The following is a 20320-nucleotide window of genomic DNA, read 5'->3' as shown; positions in this document are numbered from 1 at the left end:
CCATAACCTATATAAAATGTAGCAGGTGCGTTAAGGGTGGGAGATATCTTTTTTTCTGACAAAAATAAAACTTAGCAAATTAATTAATTTAGTTCATTATTAATTCACCAGCACCTGGCTTTTTTCATTAAACTTGACTGGAAAATCAGAAGATGATATTTCCTGCATGTTATTGCTCCCACTTAAACTTTTTCTGAAATGAAACAAGTACAGTGCATTAGACAAAAAAAATGTTACAACAACAACAACAACAACAACAACAACAATAATAATAATAATAAAATTTTAAGCATTAATATTATATAGCATTTGTTGGGCCACTATCGGCTCTGATACCACTTGTTTGCATAAAATTGATTTTGCAAACTTGATTTTGATAAAAAATAAGTTTGTATTAAAGTTATTTATGTTTGGCAATTTTTGTATCAAAATAAACTATAATAAAATAAATATTATTTGGATTACACTATTTAAAATCGCTTTTAGATAAAAAAATTTATTAAAATAGACATCAACTTAAATAATTTTTTTATATTATCCAATCATTTTAATTTAGATATTTAAATAGATCTTTTTAGATAATTTTATAATAAAATTAATATTTATTTACTAAAATAAAAATAACATATAAAATAGACAAAATATATTTTTAAATAAAATTAAAAAATATACATTTTTTATATTGTAATTCTTTTTCAATGTATTCCAGAGATCTTTGCTTTAACTTTTAGGACCAATATTTCTGACTTAGCTAGTTTATTTGTTTTTCATCTCTTATAATTGTTACTTATATTTATCAAGAAAAAACAAGAGAATGTATGGCATGTTTTTAAGTTATGCTGACTATCAGTAAATTGTAATATATGAATTGCATTTGTTTGATATTAATTAATCTTACATTATGACTAAGATTAATGATTTAATTTTTTTGTGCCATCTTTATAAAGATGATTTACACGATTTATTTATGAATTTTTATAATAATTTGAAAATACATTTGATTGGATGTTTGGAAAACATTTAATACTATCAATGTATTAATTAAATAAACATGTTCTATAATTTTATATTGGAAAAATATGAGAAACTAATATAATTGATGTACAATGTATACCATGAGGATATTTTTGTAATTAAAACTAAATGATAAATAAATAAATTAATTATTATTTATTTTCAATTTTAAATTCAATCCAAATAAGAATTTTATACCGTAAACAATGCAAACCTAAAAACTGCTAATCCTCTCTTTCATTTGCACAGATTTGCTTTTCGAATATTCTGATCTTCTCTCAACGGTGCTGCCTCGCAACCCGTAACAGCCGCCATCGCGCATAGCCTCGAGAGACGCCGCCATGTGCACCGCGAAGGACCGAGCAACACCGTCGCACAGCATAATTGCCTTCTTCTCCCCCTTGTGAACGGAATTGCTCTTCCCCAGTCTCATCCTCCCTCATCGTCCCGCGCCGCCACCCACAACATGAACAATTCCCAGTTCCTCTTTCTTTGTGTGTGTGTTAAAATTTCCCTTTTTCCCCTATTTGAGTCGTGAATTTCTTTGGGTATGATTAGTTTAATGCAAAATAATTTATTTTTTTAATTTATTGATTTCGATTGAAAAATGTTGATGCTTCTGGAAATTGGCATCTAGCTGCTGGAACAGTGCATGTGTATGATTGTGTGTAAAGATGTATTAGGTAACAAATATACAAAATAACGATTTTGATGCATTCTAATTCTTCACTGAATAATTACTTGTTGATAAGATTATGTTATTTGTGTAAGGAAATAAGATTTCTGTTGTCATTCTTGAAAAAAAAGAAAAAGAAATTGATTTATTAATCAGATTTGTTATTTTTATTGCTGCTTCTTTTCAGATAGTTTGGGTTGCTTGCTAGTTGCTATTATTGGAATTGGTATTTGTTTAAGCATGTCAGTGGGGATGAGAAATAAACCTCTTGAAAGAGAAAGAGAAACTATTGCCATCATATGATATGTTTTAAAATTCACTGTTTCTTTTCAATGGAGTCGCTGAAAACAGTGTAGTATGCATATATAATGCATCTGTAATAGTAAGCTAGTTGCATATTATATGCTTAACCTGTCCTAGAATTGCAACTAGACGGATAAAATTTTGGAATTGCTATCTGGTATTTTCTGCATATCTTTAGAATTTAATACCTTTCAATCTATTTTGTTGTCACATTTGGTATATTTTCATCTAAATACAGGGATGACTGCGTTGAGGTCACTTAATGTTTTGAATACAGGAACTACTAGTGAAAATGCTAGTCTTTCTTCTTCAAGTCCAAGAGTTTTGAGAATTGGGGTGCTGTTTACTTTGAAATCTATCATTGGAAGATCAGTAAAAGTTACAGCCACTTTTTGGCCACAATAGACATAGCCCAATCAGTAAAATAGTCCAGATGTTCATTTTACGAAAACGGATTGAGAGCTCAATAAAAAGTTACATAGGGATTGAGATACATCATGTACTATACTTTAAGCCATTTAAAATAAGACGGATGTTCATTTTACTATAAATACGGATGGTTTTATCCATTCTAAAGTGGATGGTTATTTTGGGTATACTGTTTGTAGTACAATTTATTACCCTCCTGTGTTAATGTAAACAAAAAATTAAAAAAAAAAACTGAAATAGGCTAGATGTTCGTTTTACTAGGTAGACTGATGGTTATTTTCATTCTAATTTGGGTGTTTAATTAATTTGGATTGAATTTAACATATTTTTGCCTGATTAGAAGGCTTTGTTAAAAATATTGTGTGCATGGAGTCTATTATAATTTGAAATTTTAAACTAAGGCGGATGTTCATTTTAGTATAATTGTAGATGGTTCTTTTCATTCTAAAGTGGATGATTACTTTGGGTATACCATTTGTAGTATAATTTATGATCCTATTGTGTTGATGTAAACATATAATTAAAAGAGAAACTAAAATAGGTGGATGTTCCTTTTTTAACTCATATTGAACTAAATAAACAGTCCATTGTACATATTGTACAGATACTCCATTGACTCTTTAGCGGGATTCGAAATATTATAACAATAAACATGTTCTGTAATTTTATATCATGGTGAAATTGACCAAAATCGAAACCATGCATACACTTCCCAATGTCTTATAATTTTCAATAACTTTTTTTTATAGAATTAACATTGTTACAAAATTTTACTTTTGATCGTATAAATAATTATTTAAAAGAATAGAATAAATATAATTGTACGACTGTGTATATTGTTTTATACATTAAAATTAAACTCTTAAATAATTAGTGCTATTACAAAAAGAATTTTATCTTTGTAATTCAATGTGTATTTGCAATTTACATGTGTACTCTACGTATTTCTATACGCTAATCTTATCTTTGATTTTTCTTTTTTTTTTTTTTCTGTTTGTCTTTGTTCCACCTCATACGAATCAATTAAGGGGGGAAATTCATTACACTTCATAAACATTGTTATGTCTTACTTCTTGACAATTTGATCATTATTAAATAGTAGTAGCATATGTCAACAAAATTGCCATTTGTCAATGTTGAAGCGCATGAAACGGCTCATACACCCATGTGATGAATAGTTTTGCTCATTTGCGAAATCAACAAATAATGTTTACTTAAATCAACCACCAAAATAAAGCACACTAAATTCCAATATTTTTTCCCTTTAATATAACAATAGTCAAATACACTACCCTAGCCGCAAGGTATAAACAGTCAAGAATGATCGAACTTTCTATATATAAAATAATCATATTCGTATAATAGATTGAGATTTGCATGGCCCCATGCATATGTGAAGCTTCCCAGATATTATATTCGCCCCCAAATTAAAGTTCTTACTCCAATCACAAGAGGCTACACATCATACAAAGAATGTTCATTAAGCGACAACCTCATCATTGTTTCCGCGTACAATTATTTTCTGTTTGAACTTGCTTACTTGATTAAAATATTAGGCCACAAATAAACCTTACTTAAAAAATTGACTAAACAAATAGCTTACAATAATGAAAAAAATTTAAAACCAATGGAATTTATTATTTTTGGCTAATATTTTTAATTATTAGTTTAATTTTTTTAGTTTAATAATCAAATTACATAATTTTAGTCTATATTTTTAAATATTATTAATTAATTATATAGACCAAAAAAATAAATTTTGCTGTCTCTCTTACATTCTTCTACAATAATTATTTTATCTTATTACATCATATTAATAAATATTTTTCGTTAATGAATAGTCTATGAGCCCATCTTCATATGAATTCAATAATTGTATGTTATAACTAAAAAGAATCTATCTATCTTCTATTCTAAAAGAGAAAATATAGGGAGGTAATGAAATATTTGTACAATGTGTACAATGGAGGATTAGAGATGTCCGATTTAATATTAGAGATATAATCATTAATGTTACCTTTTTCCATCGATACAAAAGGTTAAGAGTTCGATTTTTAGTAAATCCTAAAATCAGCTCAAGTTTTTAGGATGAGTGACATGAGATGTTTATTATCCATAGTACGCAAATGATTATTCTGGATAGTATGGGTGATGTTCATTTTATAACTCATATAGTATACATTGTACAAATATTCCATTGGCTCTCTAGCGATACTCATTCTAAAAACATATATTAAGATTATAAACTAAAAGGCTAATTATGTTTTTTTTTTTGTAACTTTTTGATGATGATTTTTGGAACAATTACCATTTAATGGTAATGTCAGAGAAAATTTTTAATTGACCAAAAATCATTCATTGAACTCTACTCTTCCTTAGATCGGGGTTGTAATTTAAATATCGTAGAAAAAAAAATCTGCACACTGTAAAAATACTAGAACAAACACAGGACATTAAAAATCAAATCTAATAGGGGTAAAACTTTCTTGGAAAGGAATGAAATGAAATATTAGAAATATATGAATATCAAATAGCGTGTGTAATGTGTGAGAAATCAACGGCGAAGAACACCATGATCCAGCTTGCAAAACTGTATTATGATAAGAACATAATTAGTATACCATATACACGCAGTCACCGCTGCTGTTCTTCCCATTCCCATTTCCTACCGCGTTAATTAAACATACTCACCTCATCAATACCAACTATTAATAATTGTTTTAATAATTTAATTTCCTTTCACACATGTATCTTATTGTTCACAGCTACGTACTCACTCCTTTCCCAAATCCGTGTCATGCTTATTATATTTCATGATTATAATAATAATCTTGGGGTTCCCTACAAAGCTTGCAACCTCTACTATCTACTCTTATATATTTAAGACCGTGTTTGCCATTACTCTTCTATAGCCACCACCACCAACTCACCCTTTCTTCACTTCTCACCCTTTTGCACCTCCCATTCATTCATTCATTCATTTGTTCAATCTATATATATTATTTTTCTTCTTTTTTGTTAAAGAACACAACTAAGTTCCAAAGCCTTTAACATGATCAGGGGTGAACCATTATCACTCTCTTGCCTTCTCAGCTTTTGTTCAATATTGTTGTTGCTATTGAACAGCATTATTAACGTTGCTGGGGAAGACCCTTATAGGTTCTTTGATTGGACCATTACCTATGGTGACATTTATCCCCTTGGAGTTAAACAAAAGGTTTGTATATATATCTTTAATCTTTCTATATATTTATACCTTAATAATGTTATAACAATTATATATATGACATGATGCATGAGAAGATTAAACATTATTATGTGCTTGAATTTACAGGGCATTTTGATCAATGGACAATTTCCAGGGCCTGAAATCTACTCTGTTACCAATGACAATTTGATCATCAATGTTCACAATAACTTGCCCGAGCCGTTTCTTCTAACATGGTCCGTATCTATATTTTGCACGTAACATCTTTCATTACATTTTTAATTTCAAGACTGAAGAATCAATAGGTTATAGTAAATTGCACTAGTAATTAGTCCTTTCACTACAAGTCCAATTCAATTTGCATATTCTTTTTCTTTTTTCCCATATAATCTTCCTTTGAATTTTTGTCTTGGAAGTGTTTAATTTACACTTTTGCTCATCATTGCGTGATATTGAAATCTAGCTATATATGATATATCATAATCACACAGACATGAATACGTGTACTATAAACTGCATATCGTTTTAAAAGCTGTGTTTAAATAATTAAATCTTAAAATAGGAACTAATTTAATGATTGATTATGATGGAATTGATTCTTTGTTCCGAGACATCAATTGAAAAGGAAATTAAAATTGTCATTATTGTTCAATAATTGAATAATATGATGTATAGGAATTGGATTTTAATTAACAAAGATATCATAATCTTATAATAATAATAATAATAATTTGTTTTCCAAATAAAATTGCTACTATAAAAGGAATTTTTTTATTTAAAATGGCTAGATATTATTTTGAGATGATAAAAATTTATTATATTAGTTGGCAAACAAATGTACATAAGAAGTTAGTTTGGGGAATACAAGGTTGGTTATTCATTCACGGCATCAAGTAATTGAAAAAAAAAAAAAACATACTTCTTGGTTATGGAAATTAAATGTAATTTAATCCCTAATCCAACTGCGCAAGCAATAATGCACCTTCAACTAAACTAAACCTTGTTTGCTTCACCTAATCATTTCCAATACAAAACAATTCAATAATGGAAAACGCTATATTCTCTTCTATATTACTCTTTTTATCTTTTTTCTATATCATTGGATTTTTGTATTAAGTATTAAGTATCATTGGTAAAATTATATGTTTTAGAAGACTCTCCAAAGTCCATATTCGCACAACACAAAATGAATTTAGATAAGAAGAGGCCAAAACAAAAAGAAAAAGAAACCCCTTTTTTTTTCACTTTTCTTGGGTTCACCGAGTGAACATTGAGTAGAAGCAACCACAACCTTTTTTTAAATAAAAAATAAAATGAATTGAATTGATTCACATTGACACAAATGAGATATAAAAAAACAAAAACATGAGTTTCATAATTGTTTCTCTCACTCATCACCTAGACACACTTAACTCATGTCACGGACCAAAATCACTCACCGTTAGGCCCACTAATAAAGTCACAAACTCACAATGGCTTAAAAACTTCACGGGGCAGGCCCATGATTTGGACTGGTAAAAAATTGTCACATTTAAAAAAATTATTTTTTTTCTTCTATTCATTCTTAAATACAAGTATAAAATGTTGCAAACCTTGTTAATTAAACAACTTTTAACTATTAATGAAATTTGTCATTTGGATATTAATTATGCAATTGATTATTTGTTAACTTAATAATAATAATAGGAGTGGTGTTCAAGAAAGGAGAAACTCTTACCAAGACGGAGTATATGGAACAACATGCCCAATTCCACCTGGGAAAAATTACACATACACCCTTCAAGTGAAAGACCAAATTGGAAGCTTCTTCTATTTCCCATCACTTGCTTTCCACAAAGCTGCTGGTGGCTTTGGCTCCCTCAAGATCCTCAGCAGGCCTTTGATTCCTGTCCCATTCCCTCCTCCTGCTGATGATTTCTCTCTTCTCATTGGAGATTGGTACAGCATTGACAACAATGTAACTCCCATTCATTATTCCCCCTACATTACATTCTAATCTTCTCTTCCCTTTTCTAACATCATTTGCATCAATTCCAGAGGCTCAAGGCTGTTCTTGATTATGGACACAAACTTCCATTCCCTCATGCTGTTTTAATCAATGGTCGTCCAAATGGAGCAACTTTCACCGTTGAACAAGGTATGCCTTTATACATAAATATATCAACAAATTTATTGAATAATCAACTGCTGAAGCAACTGTTGAGTGTTTAAATTCCGCCTTAAATAGAATTTAGATTGTGAATCTTGTTAGCATGTTTATTTATATATAACAGTATTTGACTATGAAATGAACAACAGGAAAAACATATAGGCTTAGGATATCAAATGTTGGACTCCAGAACACACTGAACTTTAGGATTGAAGGACACAGCATGAAACTGGTGGAAGTTGAGGGAACTCACACATTGCAGAGCACATATAGCTCAATAGATGTCCACGTGGGACAATCTTATTCGGTGCTGGTGACAGCAGATCAAGCAGCCAAGGACTACTACATTGCTGTCTCAACTCGTTTCACTTCTAAGGTCCTCACAGCAACCGCCGCACTTCACTATTCTAACTCCAACCAACCTCTTTCTGGTCCTCTTCCTCCTGCACCTACTCAACTTGATTGGTCCATTCAACAAGCTCGTTCAATTAGGTAAACTTATTTAATTAGAATTAAACTGGATATAACAAAATTAATTTTTATCTTTTTGTCAAATTCGATCAAATTAATTACTTAATTATTATTGCAATTGACAGGACAAACTTGACAGCAAGTGGACCAAGGCCAAATCCACAAGGATCATATCATTATGGTTTGATAAACATTAGCAGGACAATAATTTTGGAGAGCTCAGCAGCACAAGTTAATGGCAAGCAGAGATATGCAGTGAACAGTGTGTCTTTTGTTCCAGGCGACACTCCATTGAAGCTAGCAGATTACTTCAACATTGGTGGTGTCTTCCAAGTTGGAAGCATCCCAGATACTCCCTCCCATAAGCCAATGTATCTCGCCACCTCTGTTATGGCCGCCAATTTTCGAGCATTCGTTGAGATCATCTTTCAAAACCACGAAAATATTGTCCAAAGTTGGCACATTGATGGATACTCATTTTGGGTTGTAGGGTATGTATTCGAATCATTTTCTTCAAATTATCAAATTCTATTGTGACACTCGTCCCAAAAGTTTAAGCTGAATCTGTCGTGCAGAATGGATAGTGGTATCTGGACGCCTGATAGTCGTAAGGAGTACAACCTCGCCGATGCTGTTTCGAGGTGCACAACACAGGTTGGTCGTTATTCTAGTTAGCAAAAACATATTTTTTTTTTCTTAATATTCAAATGAGACATTATAGCTTATTGGTGAATATCTTTGTCTCAGGTATACCCTAGATCATGGACTGCGATTTACATGGCACTAGACAACGTTGGTATGTGGAACATAAGAAGTGAATTTTGGGCACGACAATACCTTGGACAACAATTCTATATGAGAGTATATTCACCAGTGGAATCTCCAAGAGATGAATATCCACTTCCAAAGAATGCTCTTCTTTGTGGCAGAGCTGTAGGCAGAACATAATTATTTACTACCATGGACTCGCTTGGTCTCATTCTTTTGCAAATTCATCCAAGATTCCTTTGTATCATTACCATCATATTCATATAATATGTTTCCCGTATTGGTTTATAATTGTTAACATTTTTTTCAAATGTATGTTTTTTTTTTACTGGAAAACAATGTATTAGCATATTGTGTCACAAACTTTTGCAGACACCACAATACACAATAAAATTCCTAATATTTTTAATTATTGGATCAACTATGTTAAAATCAGCTATAAAAATTAATATTAAGATAGAATACACATTAAAAATGAATTAAATTATATTTGTGTATAAATATATAATGATTTTTGATAACTGATTTTAAACTATAAATAACATTTTTATGGATTTATCTGTAGTATAGTTATTATTTAAGCATCATGTTTCTTCTTATAGCTTTGGTTGTGTTGCATTTTTAGAGAACCTAAATATTTCAGAGGAAATAAATACTTTTGAAACTTAAGAACTATAATATTATACACAATCGAATGGAGATTATTCACAATTTTTTGTAAAATAAACTTCTAATCACATACAATTTATTAAGAAAATGAAACACTTATCTTAATTATTCAGAGGACAGTATAGTTTCCTGATGCTCATGATGGACGGGCATTCACATTTTCAAGACATTTTGATCTTTTATATGCATAACAATATGATGGAGCAAAATGGTATCATTGTATTAAAATAAAATCAAAATAAAAAAAGAATTAAATTTAGTAAATAATGGATTAACAAACTAGTGATTAGTGAATGGTGTAACACCATTGTCGTTGCTCCAACCGTGTTTTTCTCTCACAAATTGCAAATTTAGGCTCTCCTAATAATTTTTGTCACGAATTCCTCTCCTACTTCTTTTTCTAGCCTTCCATAATAAGCTTAGTGGATCTATATAACCTCTCCCTCCTCATTCCACCAAAACTCACACCCTTCACAAAATAACAAATCAAATAATTACATAGAGAGTTAGACAAAAGAGAGAGAAGACAGATCACAAAAACTGCTCTGATCTGCTCTCTCACCATTCATGCATCTGTGATTAGATGATTATGTTGTCACAAAAATCATCGTAATCACAGATTCATGAGATGATGTTAATAAATTGGCGCTAGTTACAAATTATCGATCTTGATAAAAAGAATAATGGAGGTACATCGATTGAGAGAGTTGATTAGAATGTGGTCTACTTTGTCGATTAACCATTTCTCACTTGTTGGTGGAAACCATACCGCTGCTAGATTCTGCAGTCGCTAGAACTCTGTTTTTTTTTGTGACTAGCTCCTCTACTCTCTTTCTCAAAATATTCTTTTTAATTATACTTATTCTTGTTCTTATACCTTTCTCGTCTTAATCATATTCTATTCATTTATTCTATCTATTAATTGTCTCCATCGTCATATCATAAATATGGCGATGGAACTCATCGGTGTCATTGCATTGAAATCAAAACACTATGTCAACTTCAAGAAAAGCATTATTAAGCACCTGCCTAAAAGCCCACGTTACTTTATCAATAGGCTCATCCCAAGTTCCAAGTTCATGAAGATTGTTTCTTGTTTGTTCCTCATGATATTCGCATTTGCCACCTTGAATAGCATCATGAGATTGTCTTCCTTCGAATTCGAGAAAATCTCTTATAAAGAAACTCAACAGAAGGATCTGCTTACAGAATCTACTGATAAGCAGCAAGTTAGCTACGATTCGGTCAACATAGAGCAGCTATTGGGTGTTCTTTTCCATGACCTTACAAACGAAGGGCTCAAGAAACCTACTCAGCGCAATGCAATTTTCATGACCAATGATAACAATGCGGATCCAGGAATAGGGCCTAGCATTGTTTCTGATTACAACATGGAACTGGTTTCGTTGAGTGATTTGGAGAAGCAGAAGAAGGTAATCGACAACAGTGTGGACTTTGTTTTCACCACCGATTTTCCGGCGGCTTCAAAGTTCATCGAGAGGACACTGAAAGTTGATGGGGTTGTCGCCTTTCTCGCCCGCGATAACCCCTCGGTGAAACAATACAAGCCTTCCAACTACAAGATGGTTTATGTGAGGCGCTTGGATCTCATTGCTGTGGCCATGATAAAGAAGGAAGAACTTGTTCGTCATGATCAGCCACCGCCAATGCTGGCTGCGCCTAGAAAGCTTCTTGGCTACTCCTCCGAAGCAAAGAAAGCTGCACTGCAAAACCTTGAAGATGTCTTGTTAGAGCCTCCAAGAGCCTCATCGAGAATATCAAGAAAATACTTGAAGCGCACTAAGTAAGTAAAACACTTAAATTTAGACAAATGATGATAAAAAAGATAATAACACAAATTTATTTTATCTAATTTATTATTTATAACTTTATAAGTGTTTTTTTATACGTTTAATTTTTTAAATTACTTGACACAAATATAAATGGTGGAATTTTTTATTCACCTGTTAATTTTTAGACAAATTAGACATAAATTTTATAGGCGTTATAGAATTTTCTAATTTTATATATATAACAACTGTAATTATATATTTATTACATAAACAATAATTAAAAAGTATGAAATAAAAAAAATTTAAACTACTTTAAACTGTTTTTTATTATTTTTTAAATATTTTTATAAAGTTAAAAATTTTAGATTGATCTAATCACTTTAATTCTTAATATATATTTTTATTACTTTTAAAATTTTCAATAATTTCAATAATAATGTAAGACGAATTAGTTATTTTGTCATTTAAAAAAAAATAATTTGTTTTATATAATAATATTTTTTGAAACTTAAATTTTCTCCAATAAAATTTATTTTTAAAAAAAAAATTGAGAACAAGAAAAAAAATAATATTTTTACTATTTTCTTTTTACCTTAAATTTATTGTCTAGCTAATTATTAGAATGTATATACCTATCATAGGACACGCATGCATGCAGTTTGCACTAATTTCATAAATATTTAACAGATATCTTCCGAATTTGATGGGCGATTCTTTGGAAAGTTATCCTCGTAGAGTTTTTATTGATGTTAAATTGGCGGAGAAAGAAGGAGAGAGAAAAAATGATTGGTTCCAGAAGAATTATCCAACAAGAAACAAGAACTTCGAAATGTACAACATAAATATCGAAATAATTACAGCGGACGAAGAGGCGTCAACGAAAGAGGTGCCACAAATAGGAATGTCAGATTGGATGCGAAAGAATGTGAAGGATGAAGAATTTGTAGTGATGAAGGCAGAGGCAGAAGTGGTGGAAGAGATGATAAAAAGAGATACTATTGGACTGGTAGATGAGCTTTTCTTAGAGTGCAAGCCACATAAAAAACAAGAGAATAATAGAAGTCGTAGGGCTTATTGGGAGTGTTTGGCACTCTATGGAAACTTGAGGGATAAAGGTGTAGCTGTACATCAATGGTGGGGTTAGAAACTCAAAAGAAGCACAACAACAATGGATAATTGGATATCTTGTTTATTGTAAATTTTACATTAAGAGAATTGTCTTATTGCATGTGTGTGCTGTAGGTATGGAAAACGAAAGAAATAGATACTTAAAAGAGTTGACTTTTTTCTCTTGAAATGATATAGAGAAAGTATGCATCACAAAAGTTAGAATAAATGGTTAAATTAATCTTTAAAAAATTATTTATTTTTTAAATTAGTTCTCAAAAATCTTTTTTTTTTTTAAAATCAAATTCGTTTTCATATATAAGTTTATAAAATGAGATTGAATCAATTTCAAATTGAAGGATTCCAATGCAATACCTCATATTCTCCTTTCAATGTCTCGTATATTCCTGTGTATGTGCTGTAGTATTACTTAACGTACCACATTAACAAATTTTGACACTGTTAACAAAAAAATGACAAAAGGACTAATGAAATTAATTTAAAATTTTTGAATGACGAATTTGATTAAAAAAATCTTTTGAGAACTAATTTAAAAAAACGAATGATTTTTTTAAGAACGAATTTAACCATTAATATAAAAGACAATTTCTTTTTATCTTTTTCTAATTTTTATTATCAATCAATTTTAACACAATATATATATATATATATAGTGTATATAATATTATTCTTTCATTATAGAAAAGCTTATTAATAAATGAAAATATGTAACAATAATAAATCAAAAGAAAAAAATATATCAAAAATGAATAAAACTCTTTTAAATGGAGAGAAATCAGTAAAATAAGAAAGTGAGAATCTAAATATTCTTAAATTAATGTTGTAGGACTCATACGTGATAAAAGTTATAAATTTAAAAAATATATTTAGTTAATTTGTATATTAAAGATATATTTTAATAGTGTTAATTAAAAAAGTTTGTATACAAAATACAAAGTTTAAATTTTTAATATATTTGTTATTTATTTATTAAAATAAAAAATTTAAAAAATTCTATATACTAATAATAATCTTAACGTGTATTTTTAAAACACAAGTTAGTTAAATCCTTTAAAAAATTATTCTCTAAAATAAACAAAAGTATAAAGTAATAAAATAAATGATTAATGATAATTGAATTTTAATAAAAAATATTAGAGTCAACACTTTTTTATTAATATTAGAACTTTAACCCAAAATTTTATTTTAATACTATATTAGAGTTTAGAATTTATGGTTCAGTTAATATAATATTTTTTTATATAATTATACTAAGTGTACTAAAAAATTAGTCATCAAACTTAGTCTCTATAATATGAAATACATTTTAATTAGAATATAAATATATATTAAAAATAAATTAAACAATATATGTAATTAAAATTCATGTGTTCATATATCTCATATTAATACACTACAACAAAACAGCATTTTGGCGACGGTTTTTTTTAATGCTTGGTGACGGTTTTAACTGTCACTAAATGATTTTGCGACGGTTAAAAAAAGCGTCACAGATTTGAGCGTCGCCAGCTGTCATAGTGACGGTTTTGGACCACCGTTGGTAAGAAGTGTCGCTAAATTGTTTGTGACAGTTTTTAAAGTATAAAACCGTCACTAATTTATAACACTAGTAAAGGTGTTTTTTATACTGTATTTTGTGACGTTTTAAAACTGTCGTTAAATTACTAAATCCTGTGACAGTTTTTTCTTATATTTCTTGACTATTTTAAACCGTCACAATATTTAGCGACTATTTTAAACCGTTACTAAATTACTAGTTCTTATGACAATTTTTATGCATATTTAGTGACTATTTTCCGATTTAAAACCGTTACTAAGTTACTTATTCCTGTGACAGTTTTTCCTGTATTTAGTGACTATTTTAAACTGTCATAATCTCTCCAATACCAAAGATTTCTATCATCAAAAGTTGAATTCTCCAGAAATGACATTGTATTTCAAAAAATCCAAATTTAATCCCACAAGTTTTACAAAAATAACAACAATGTATTTCAAAAGTTGAATTCTACAAGTTTTAATTACATAATCATAATCCATATGTAAATTCAAAAAATTCCAACTTAATCTAAACATGTAAACCTAACAATTCTTACTTTGACCTTTTTCTTCTTCATCTTTCCTTCACTCTTTCAATTTTCTTCCTCCTCTGACCTCGATCACAATAATGGACTTGCTTGATATCTCAATCAACAGCTTCCGCAACTCAGTGTTGTCCTTCACAGCAGTGAGTTCCAAATCATACAAATCATATCCCTCCCTCCCTGGGTTTTACAGGTACCCCAATTTGGACAAGAGTATAATATTGATTTAGGACATAATAGTATCTGATTATCTGTTCCTTTTACCTATTTTTAAAGGATTCAACATAAAAAAAAAAAGGAGAAAATAAATTAGAAAAAAGTAAAGTCAGCTAGCCAGCTACTTGTAAGTTAGGTGTCACTGGTTCACTTCACTAATTTAGTGGACTAACATTGAGCTAACATTTTTTATTAGTGAATAAATAAATTAAGAAAAAAGATATTAAAGTTTAAATATCAATTAGGATAATAAAAATAATTACCATTTTCATCATTTGAGAGATTAACATTTTCTCTAGCATATACAACATTTGGTTCAACATGTTCATCTTTTTCCTCTTCGAATTGTACAAGCCTTCTTTTAATTAATATATATATATATATATATAACAAAAGAGAAATAAAGAAATGTTATAGGTTCACACTTAAAATAAAGAAAATAGAAGCAAGCAATCCAAAGAATTAAATCAGAATGGCAGAGAGATGAAATTTTATTGGCATAGGCTTTGGTGATTTTCAACTTTAGATATTCAAAAAAAAATAGAACTCTGTATAGATGCAGCATGATTGCCAACCCCTCCAAGACCAATGACCACAACATATGATACACTCACTTTTTGCTGAGACTCAAAGCCAAAAAACTGAATGTTCCTAATAACATAACAAAATTTCAACCCCAGATAAAAATTGATTAGTTGAGATTGAAGAAAATGAATCGCCCTTGTACACCCAATTAATAAAAGGTTTATATAAAAAATAAATCATAAAAAATTGGTTTTGGACATAGTGGGTAATGTGCTGGTGGTACTTCTTGCAAGAAAACTTTGCAAAAAGCTCGAACAACCAAATACATTAACCAATTATATATGCATTAACCAATGAGTTAAAAGTTTATTTTTGCTTTGTCTGCCCATTCCCTGTAAGCCAGCCAGGAGAAAACATGGCACAAATATATGCATTAACCAATGATCCCTAATCTAAAAGTTCACTTTTCTAAATTGTATTAAGGTGATAACACTCCATTGGCTATACAATCTAGTGATGCACATTTTAAATTGTAGACATTCATTAATATACATGGAGGATCTTTCATGCTCCATTCATTCTAGAATTAACAGCGAAGCGCCCAAGACATTCACACTATCATAATGAGCTATAAGAAAGGATGAAGACCAAGTATATTGATGGACAAGTGCTAATGTGTCTCAAACTGAATAGTCTTTAAAAATAAAAGTGCATCATGTATGTCTTACCAATTAATTATTCAGCAAAGAAAGAAACAAAGCAAGTTGCAATTTCTGATTTTCAACAACTAGGTCATTAATTTCTTCATTATAGATCTCCATGTGGGACACTCAAATTAGAAGCTCACGATCAAACATCTGAAAATAAATTGGTCGAACCAAACCAAACATCAAAATAACAACATGAACAACTACAAACACGAACTCTAAACAAGACTTTTAGCAGAAGCTACCATCTCAATTTTGCAAATATATCTTTTGACAGCCTAAGGAATTATTCTTGGGTCATTTTCCGAACCATTCATGGTGAATGTCTTGCCACTGCTGGTTTGCCCATAAGCAAATGCAGTTCTTAACCATATATTCATCTCAATAATTAACATCTAAAAGCAAAATAGAAGAATTGGAACAGATTTCACAGTAATTATAATTTGAACTACTAAATACTAAAGGTAACCATTATTTATTGATTTAAATGTGCTGACTTTAGAGCTCTTGTACATTGATCATTTCAAATAAAAATAGATACTATAATTAGTAAAGTATACCAATTCAATGAACAAGAAATAAGCAATGTGAGGTACTAACCTTAAGATTTAAGATCCTTTGTCAGGGACCAAATAATAAGCAGTCTTGATTTTCTTATTAAAAAAAAAAGAAGAAAAAAAGATACGGAAGCAACCTATAAAAGTCATGAATACTGTTAAAAAGATTCAGGCCAATGAATATTATTATTATTATTATTATTATTATTATTATTATTATTATTATTATTATTATTAGGAAAGAGGCTGAAGGTTAATTAAGTTCTATACTAGTTAACTAGATGAAGAACAAATTAAAAATAATAGTCCAAAAAGTTCAATTAAAAAGGAAAAGTTTAATTTATTTTATAATAATTATCAACATTCCAAGATATATACATGTAATTTTCAAGTGCACCCGGTCCTTATTATTTTATTTCAGTTTACATATATAGCTAAGATTTTTTCTGTTTTGAAATTATTGAAACTTATGGTTTGAAATTGACTATTTTACTAGCTAGTGGATAAATAATCATGTCCTGCTGTTAGCTGGCAACAGCAAAGTAATACAATAGCAAAATAATATAATAGACTAACCACAAAATTTAACTATAAAAAGGACAATTCACTATTGCTTCCAATCCCAAAATTTAATCATAAAGAGACTAACCACTATATATTTTATAGAAGGCATCAGTTGAAAGAGTATAACTCTCTAGCCATATAACCAATCAGATGTAAATTGCTGATATAAATATATTAAAGAAGCAATTCAAAGCTCAGTGAGTTAAAAAACATATAATAGTTAATTTTACCTCTCTGCATTGAAGAAGTGGCTCCTTAGCCTTTAGGTTACTGTTTCCTTCATGCTACAATTTCATAGCCACAATTTCACAAAGACTAATTAATAATCAACATAACAAAGTGATGTTAGTAGGAAGATACTAATAATTAATGAGTTGGTGATAGCTGGAGTCATGTGAAAGAACAAGGGCTTTGGCAATCTTTCATAGCCAAACACTGGAGCCATATATAAATATACAATTGAAAGACATGGTAGAGACATAGTTACATGATGAGTTCTGCTATGGGGATGATAATGTAAAATTAACAAGAAAAGTCTGAGAATTTGATTTCTAAAGAAACACTGAGTGAAAAATTTTTGCTAAACATGTTGAACATGTATGCTATATGGCTAATATTTTAGTGAAACTTTATAGTTTTACTGTAATGTTCAAACTGAGTTTTATGCCAACCTGAATAGATGAAACTGTCTGAATGGCACTTGAATTGATCCATATTGTAGCTATGTAGCTTAAGTTTAGGTCATCAAAACCAACCAGAAACACAAATGTTTACTCAATATTTTTCACTGATGAAGAGTTGAAAGAAATAACACGAAAATACAAGAAAATATAAGAATACAAGATCCATTTAAAACAAACAGAAGAATATTTATTCATACCTTTGTCTCAGCATATGTGCATTATTAGAGGCTCAGTAAATAAAGAAGACCACAGCTTCCCTGTTGTCTAGAATTTACTGATGTAAGATATTAATCTTCACAAGCAACTATAACCAAATACTTCTTGCATCAACAATAAGGTGTAAAATGAAATTATGTGCGGTTGAATTTTCACTTTAGACTCTTCCATTATCTGATGTAGACTATGAAATTCACAGAAAAAACATGAGAATGCAATCATTATGACAAATTATAGCAAAATAGAATGCAAAGAAAAAAAGTCACACAAATTTGGTTGAAGCATTTCATCGAACATGTTGAATATTGTGGTTGAACGAGACGAAATGGTTATCGAAAAGAGGGGATTAGGGTTTGCACTGACAAAAGAGGGCAAGAGAAAGGACAGTGTGGGAGACGGAGACGGCGAACTCAAACCGCGATGGAGATGAACGGCGAACAGGGAACAACGAACTCGAACCGCGACGGTGAACGCCGAACGGCAAACTGAAACCGCGATGGGAGAACAGGGAACAAGAACTCGAACCGCGACGGTGAACGGCGAACGACGAACTCGAACCGCGATGCGCGAACAGTGAACGGCGGACTCGAACCGCGAGGATGAACTCGAACGGCGACTGATTGTTACTTTTTCATCTCTTCTCTTCTTATCTCCATGACTGTAGTGTGAATGGGATTTTGAAAAAGCACAATAAAGGAGAAGGAGTGAGACTCTGAGAGAGACACCACAGTGACGGTTAAAAAATTATAAATATAAATGTCGTTATATTAATAAATAGAGACCTTTTAAATAAGGGTCACAAATTAAGTGTAGCTATATACTGAATTTGGTGTAGTGATAGTCTCGTCAATATTGCTATTGAGAAATAATTCCTTATATTCATATATTGTATTTGTAGCTCAAGATTTAATATATCATCATCAATATTATTATAGTCCTAAATAAATCTTTTTATAAAACTGAAAGTAAAGTCTCTTTGCATTCAATGCTTCACTTTTAAATGGAACGATTTTACAATAAAGCATACTTTAATTTATATCTCCATATTACCTATTTAATCAATTTACTTTCAGGTAATTAATGAGACGAGCTTCAAATACTTAAACTTTTCACTCGCTCATAGCACTAATATATAATATCTCACATAAAAATGAGATAATTTTCTTTAGTGATATACCAAATGATATTTGTTCTTAAAGTGTTGAGTTTATTTTTAAGATAATCTATTGATTATCTTTTTTTCAAATTCAATATTCTCAAAAAACGATCAACTTTCTATCTCCTAAAAATATTTTAATTGTGGAATCACAAATAAAATAAATACCCAAAAAATAAATAATTTTGCAAGATTTGAAACTTTATCAAAAATTTAAATTACAATTTTCAATGCTCTTTCCCAAAGTAATTCTGGTAATTAACAAAGTATGAATAGTCATACTTCACTAATGAAAACCGTAGAGGCTATGGTCACAGTTTTTTTACGTGACCATAGATTAACTTATAGTCACAGTGAAAAAACGTGGCCTAAAGTGCTAGAATTTAGAAATTGTAATCGTGACCATAGATAAAAAAAACCGTGACCATAGACCTATGGCCACGATAGAATATGCTACGGTAAAAAATTGTAATCATAGATCTATAGTCATCCTTTTTACTAGTTATGGTTATGATTTTTTACCATGATTATAGACCTTTTTTTTTGTAGTGACTTAGATGAGATAGAACAAAAATATCATTAAAGAAAAACAATAGTTAAAATAAATTTAAAATTATTTCAAAAGAAAAATACTGATACCAAAATATACTTGAATTTATAATTAAAACATAATTTACCTATTTAGTTGAACAAAAATAACTAAATTTATTAAAATAAAAATGAGAACCAAATTATTAAAATACATCTATATTATATTTTCTTATAAATTCAAATAACATAATATTTTAACAATAATATAATAATAATACAAACTTACTATCTCAACTCCCACTAAAACTGTTATTGTCTAAAAAAATGTACAACATTATTTAACATTATATATACAACTTTATATTATAGACAACTGACGATACAAATTGACCCAACCGTGCTACAGGGAAATAAAAATTAAATGCATGAACATATCGTTAAACAGCTATAACTTTGTGCATTTAATTTCAAAACAA

General features: G+C 29.7%; 2 protein-coding genes and 1 long non-coding RNA gene across 5 annotated transcripts; 2 read left to right on the top strand and 1 right to left on the bottom strand.

Moving 5' to 3' along the window:
- The first annotated feature begins 5326 nt into the window (after window positions 1–5326).
- Window positions 5327–9431, top strand: LOC130970278 (L-ascorbate oxidase homolog). The gene is made up of 8 exons (XM_057896310.1): window positions 5327–5639; window positions 5757–5866; window positions 7317–7587; window positions 7668–7767; window positions 7929–8271; window positions 8376–8741; window positions 8826–8904; window positions 8998–9431. Exons 1-8 carry the CDS (start codon window positions 5475–5477, stop codon window positions 9196–9198), a joined length of 1635 nt encoding a protein of 544 aa, XP_057752293.1. The 5' UTR covers window positions 5327–5474; the 3' UTR covers window positions 9199–9431.
- A 1872-nt stretch (window positions 9432–11303) lies between these two features.
- Window positions 11304–12624, top strand: LOC130967526 (uncharacterized). Its single transcript, XM_057892423.1, has 2 exons — window positions 11304–11491; window positions 12168–12624. The coding sequence occupies exons 1-2, from the start codon at window positions 11310–11312 to the stop codon at window positions 12622–12624; spliced, it is 639 nt and encodes a 212-aa protein (XP_057748406.1). The 5' UTR covers window positions 11304–11309.
- A 1921-nt stretch (window positions 12625–14545) lies between these two features.
- On the bottom strand, window positions 14546–18897 carry LOC130969207 (uncharacterized). Of its 3 annotated transcripts, none has more exons than XR_009081817.1 (4): window positions 17489–18897; window positions 16738–16831; window positions 16159–16287; window positions 14546–14953 (listed from the first exon to the last, which is right to left on the bottom strand). It is a non-coding gene; the product is annotated as an uncharacterized LOC130969207 (long non-coding RNA). The 3 variants fall into 3 exon arrangements; XR_009081818.1 differs by having other exon boundaries at window positions 16738–16790; XR_009081816.1 differs by lacking the exon at window positions 16738–16831 and having other exon boundaries at window positions 14547–14953.
- Window positions 18898–20320: the final 1423 nt, after the last annotated feature.

Source organism: Arachis stenosperma, chromosome 3 (assembly GCF_014773155.1).
Source record: "Arachis stenosperma cultivar V10309 chromosome 3, arast.V10309.gnm1.PFL2, whole genome shotgun sequence".
NCBI classification, from domain to species: Eukaryota; Viridiplantae; Streptophyta; class Magnoliopsida; order Fabales; family Fabaceae; genus Arachis; species Arachis stenosperma.
The sequence above is the reverse complement of the archived record's forward strand: the minus strand, read 5'-3'. Positions and strand labels throughout refer to the sequence as shown.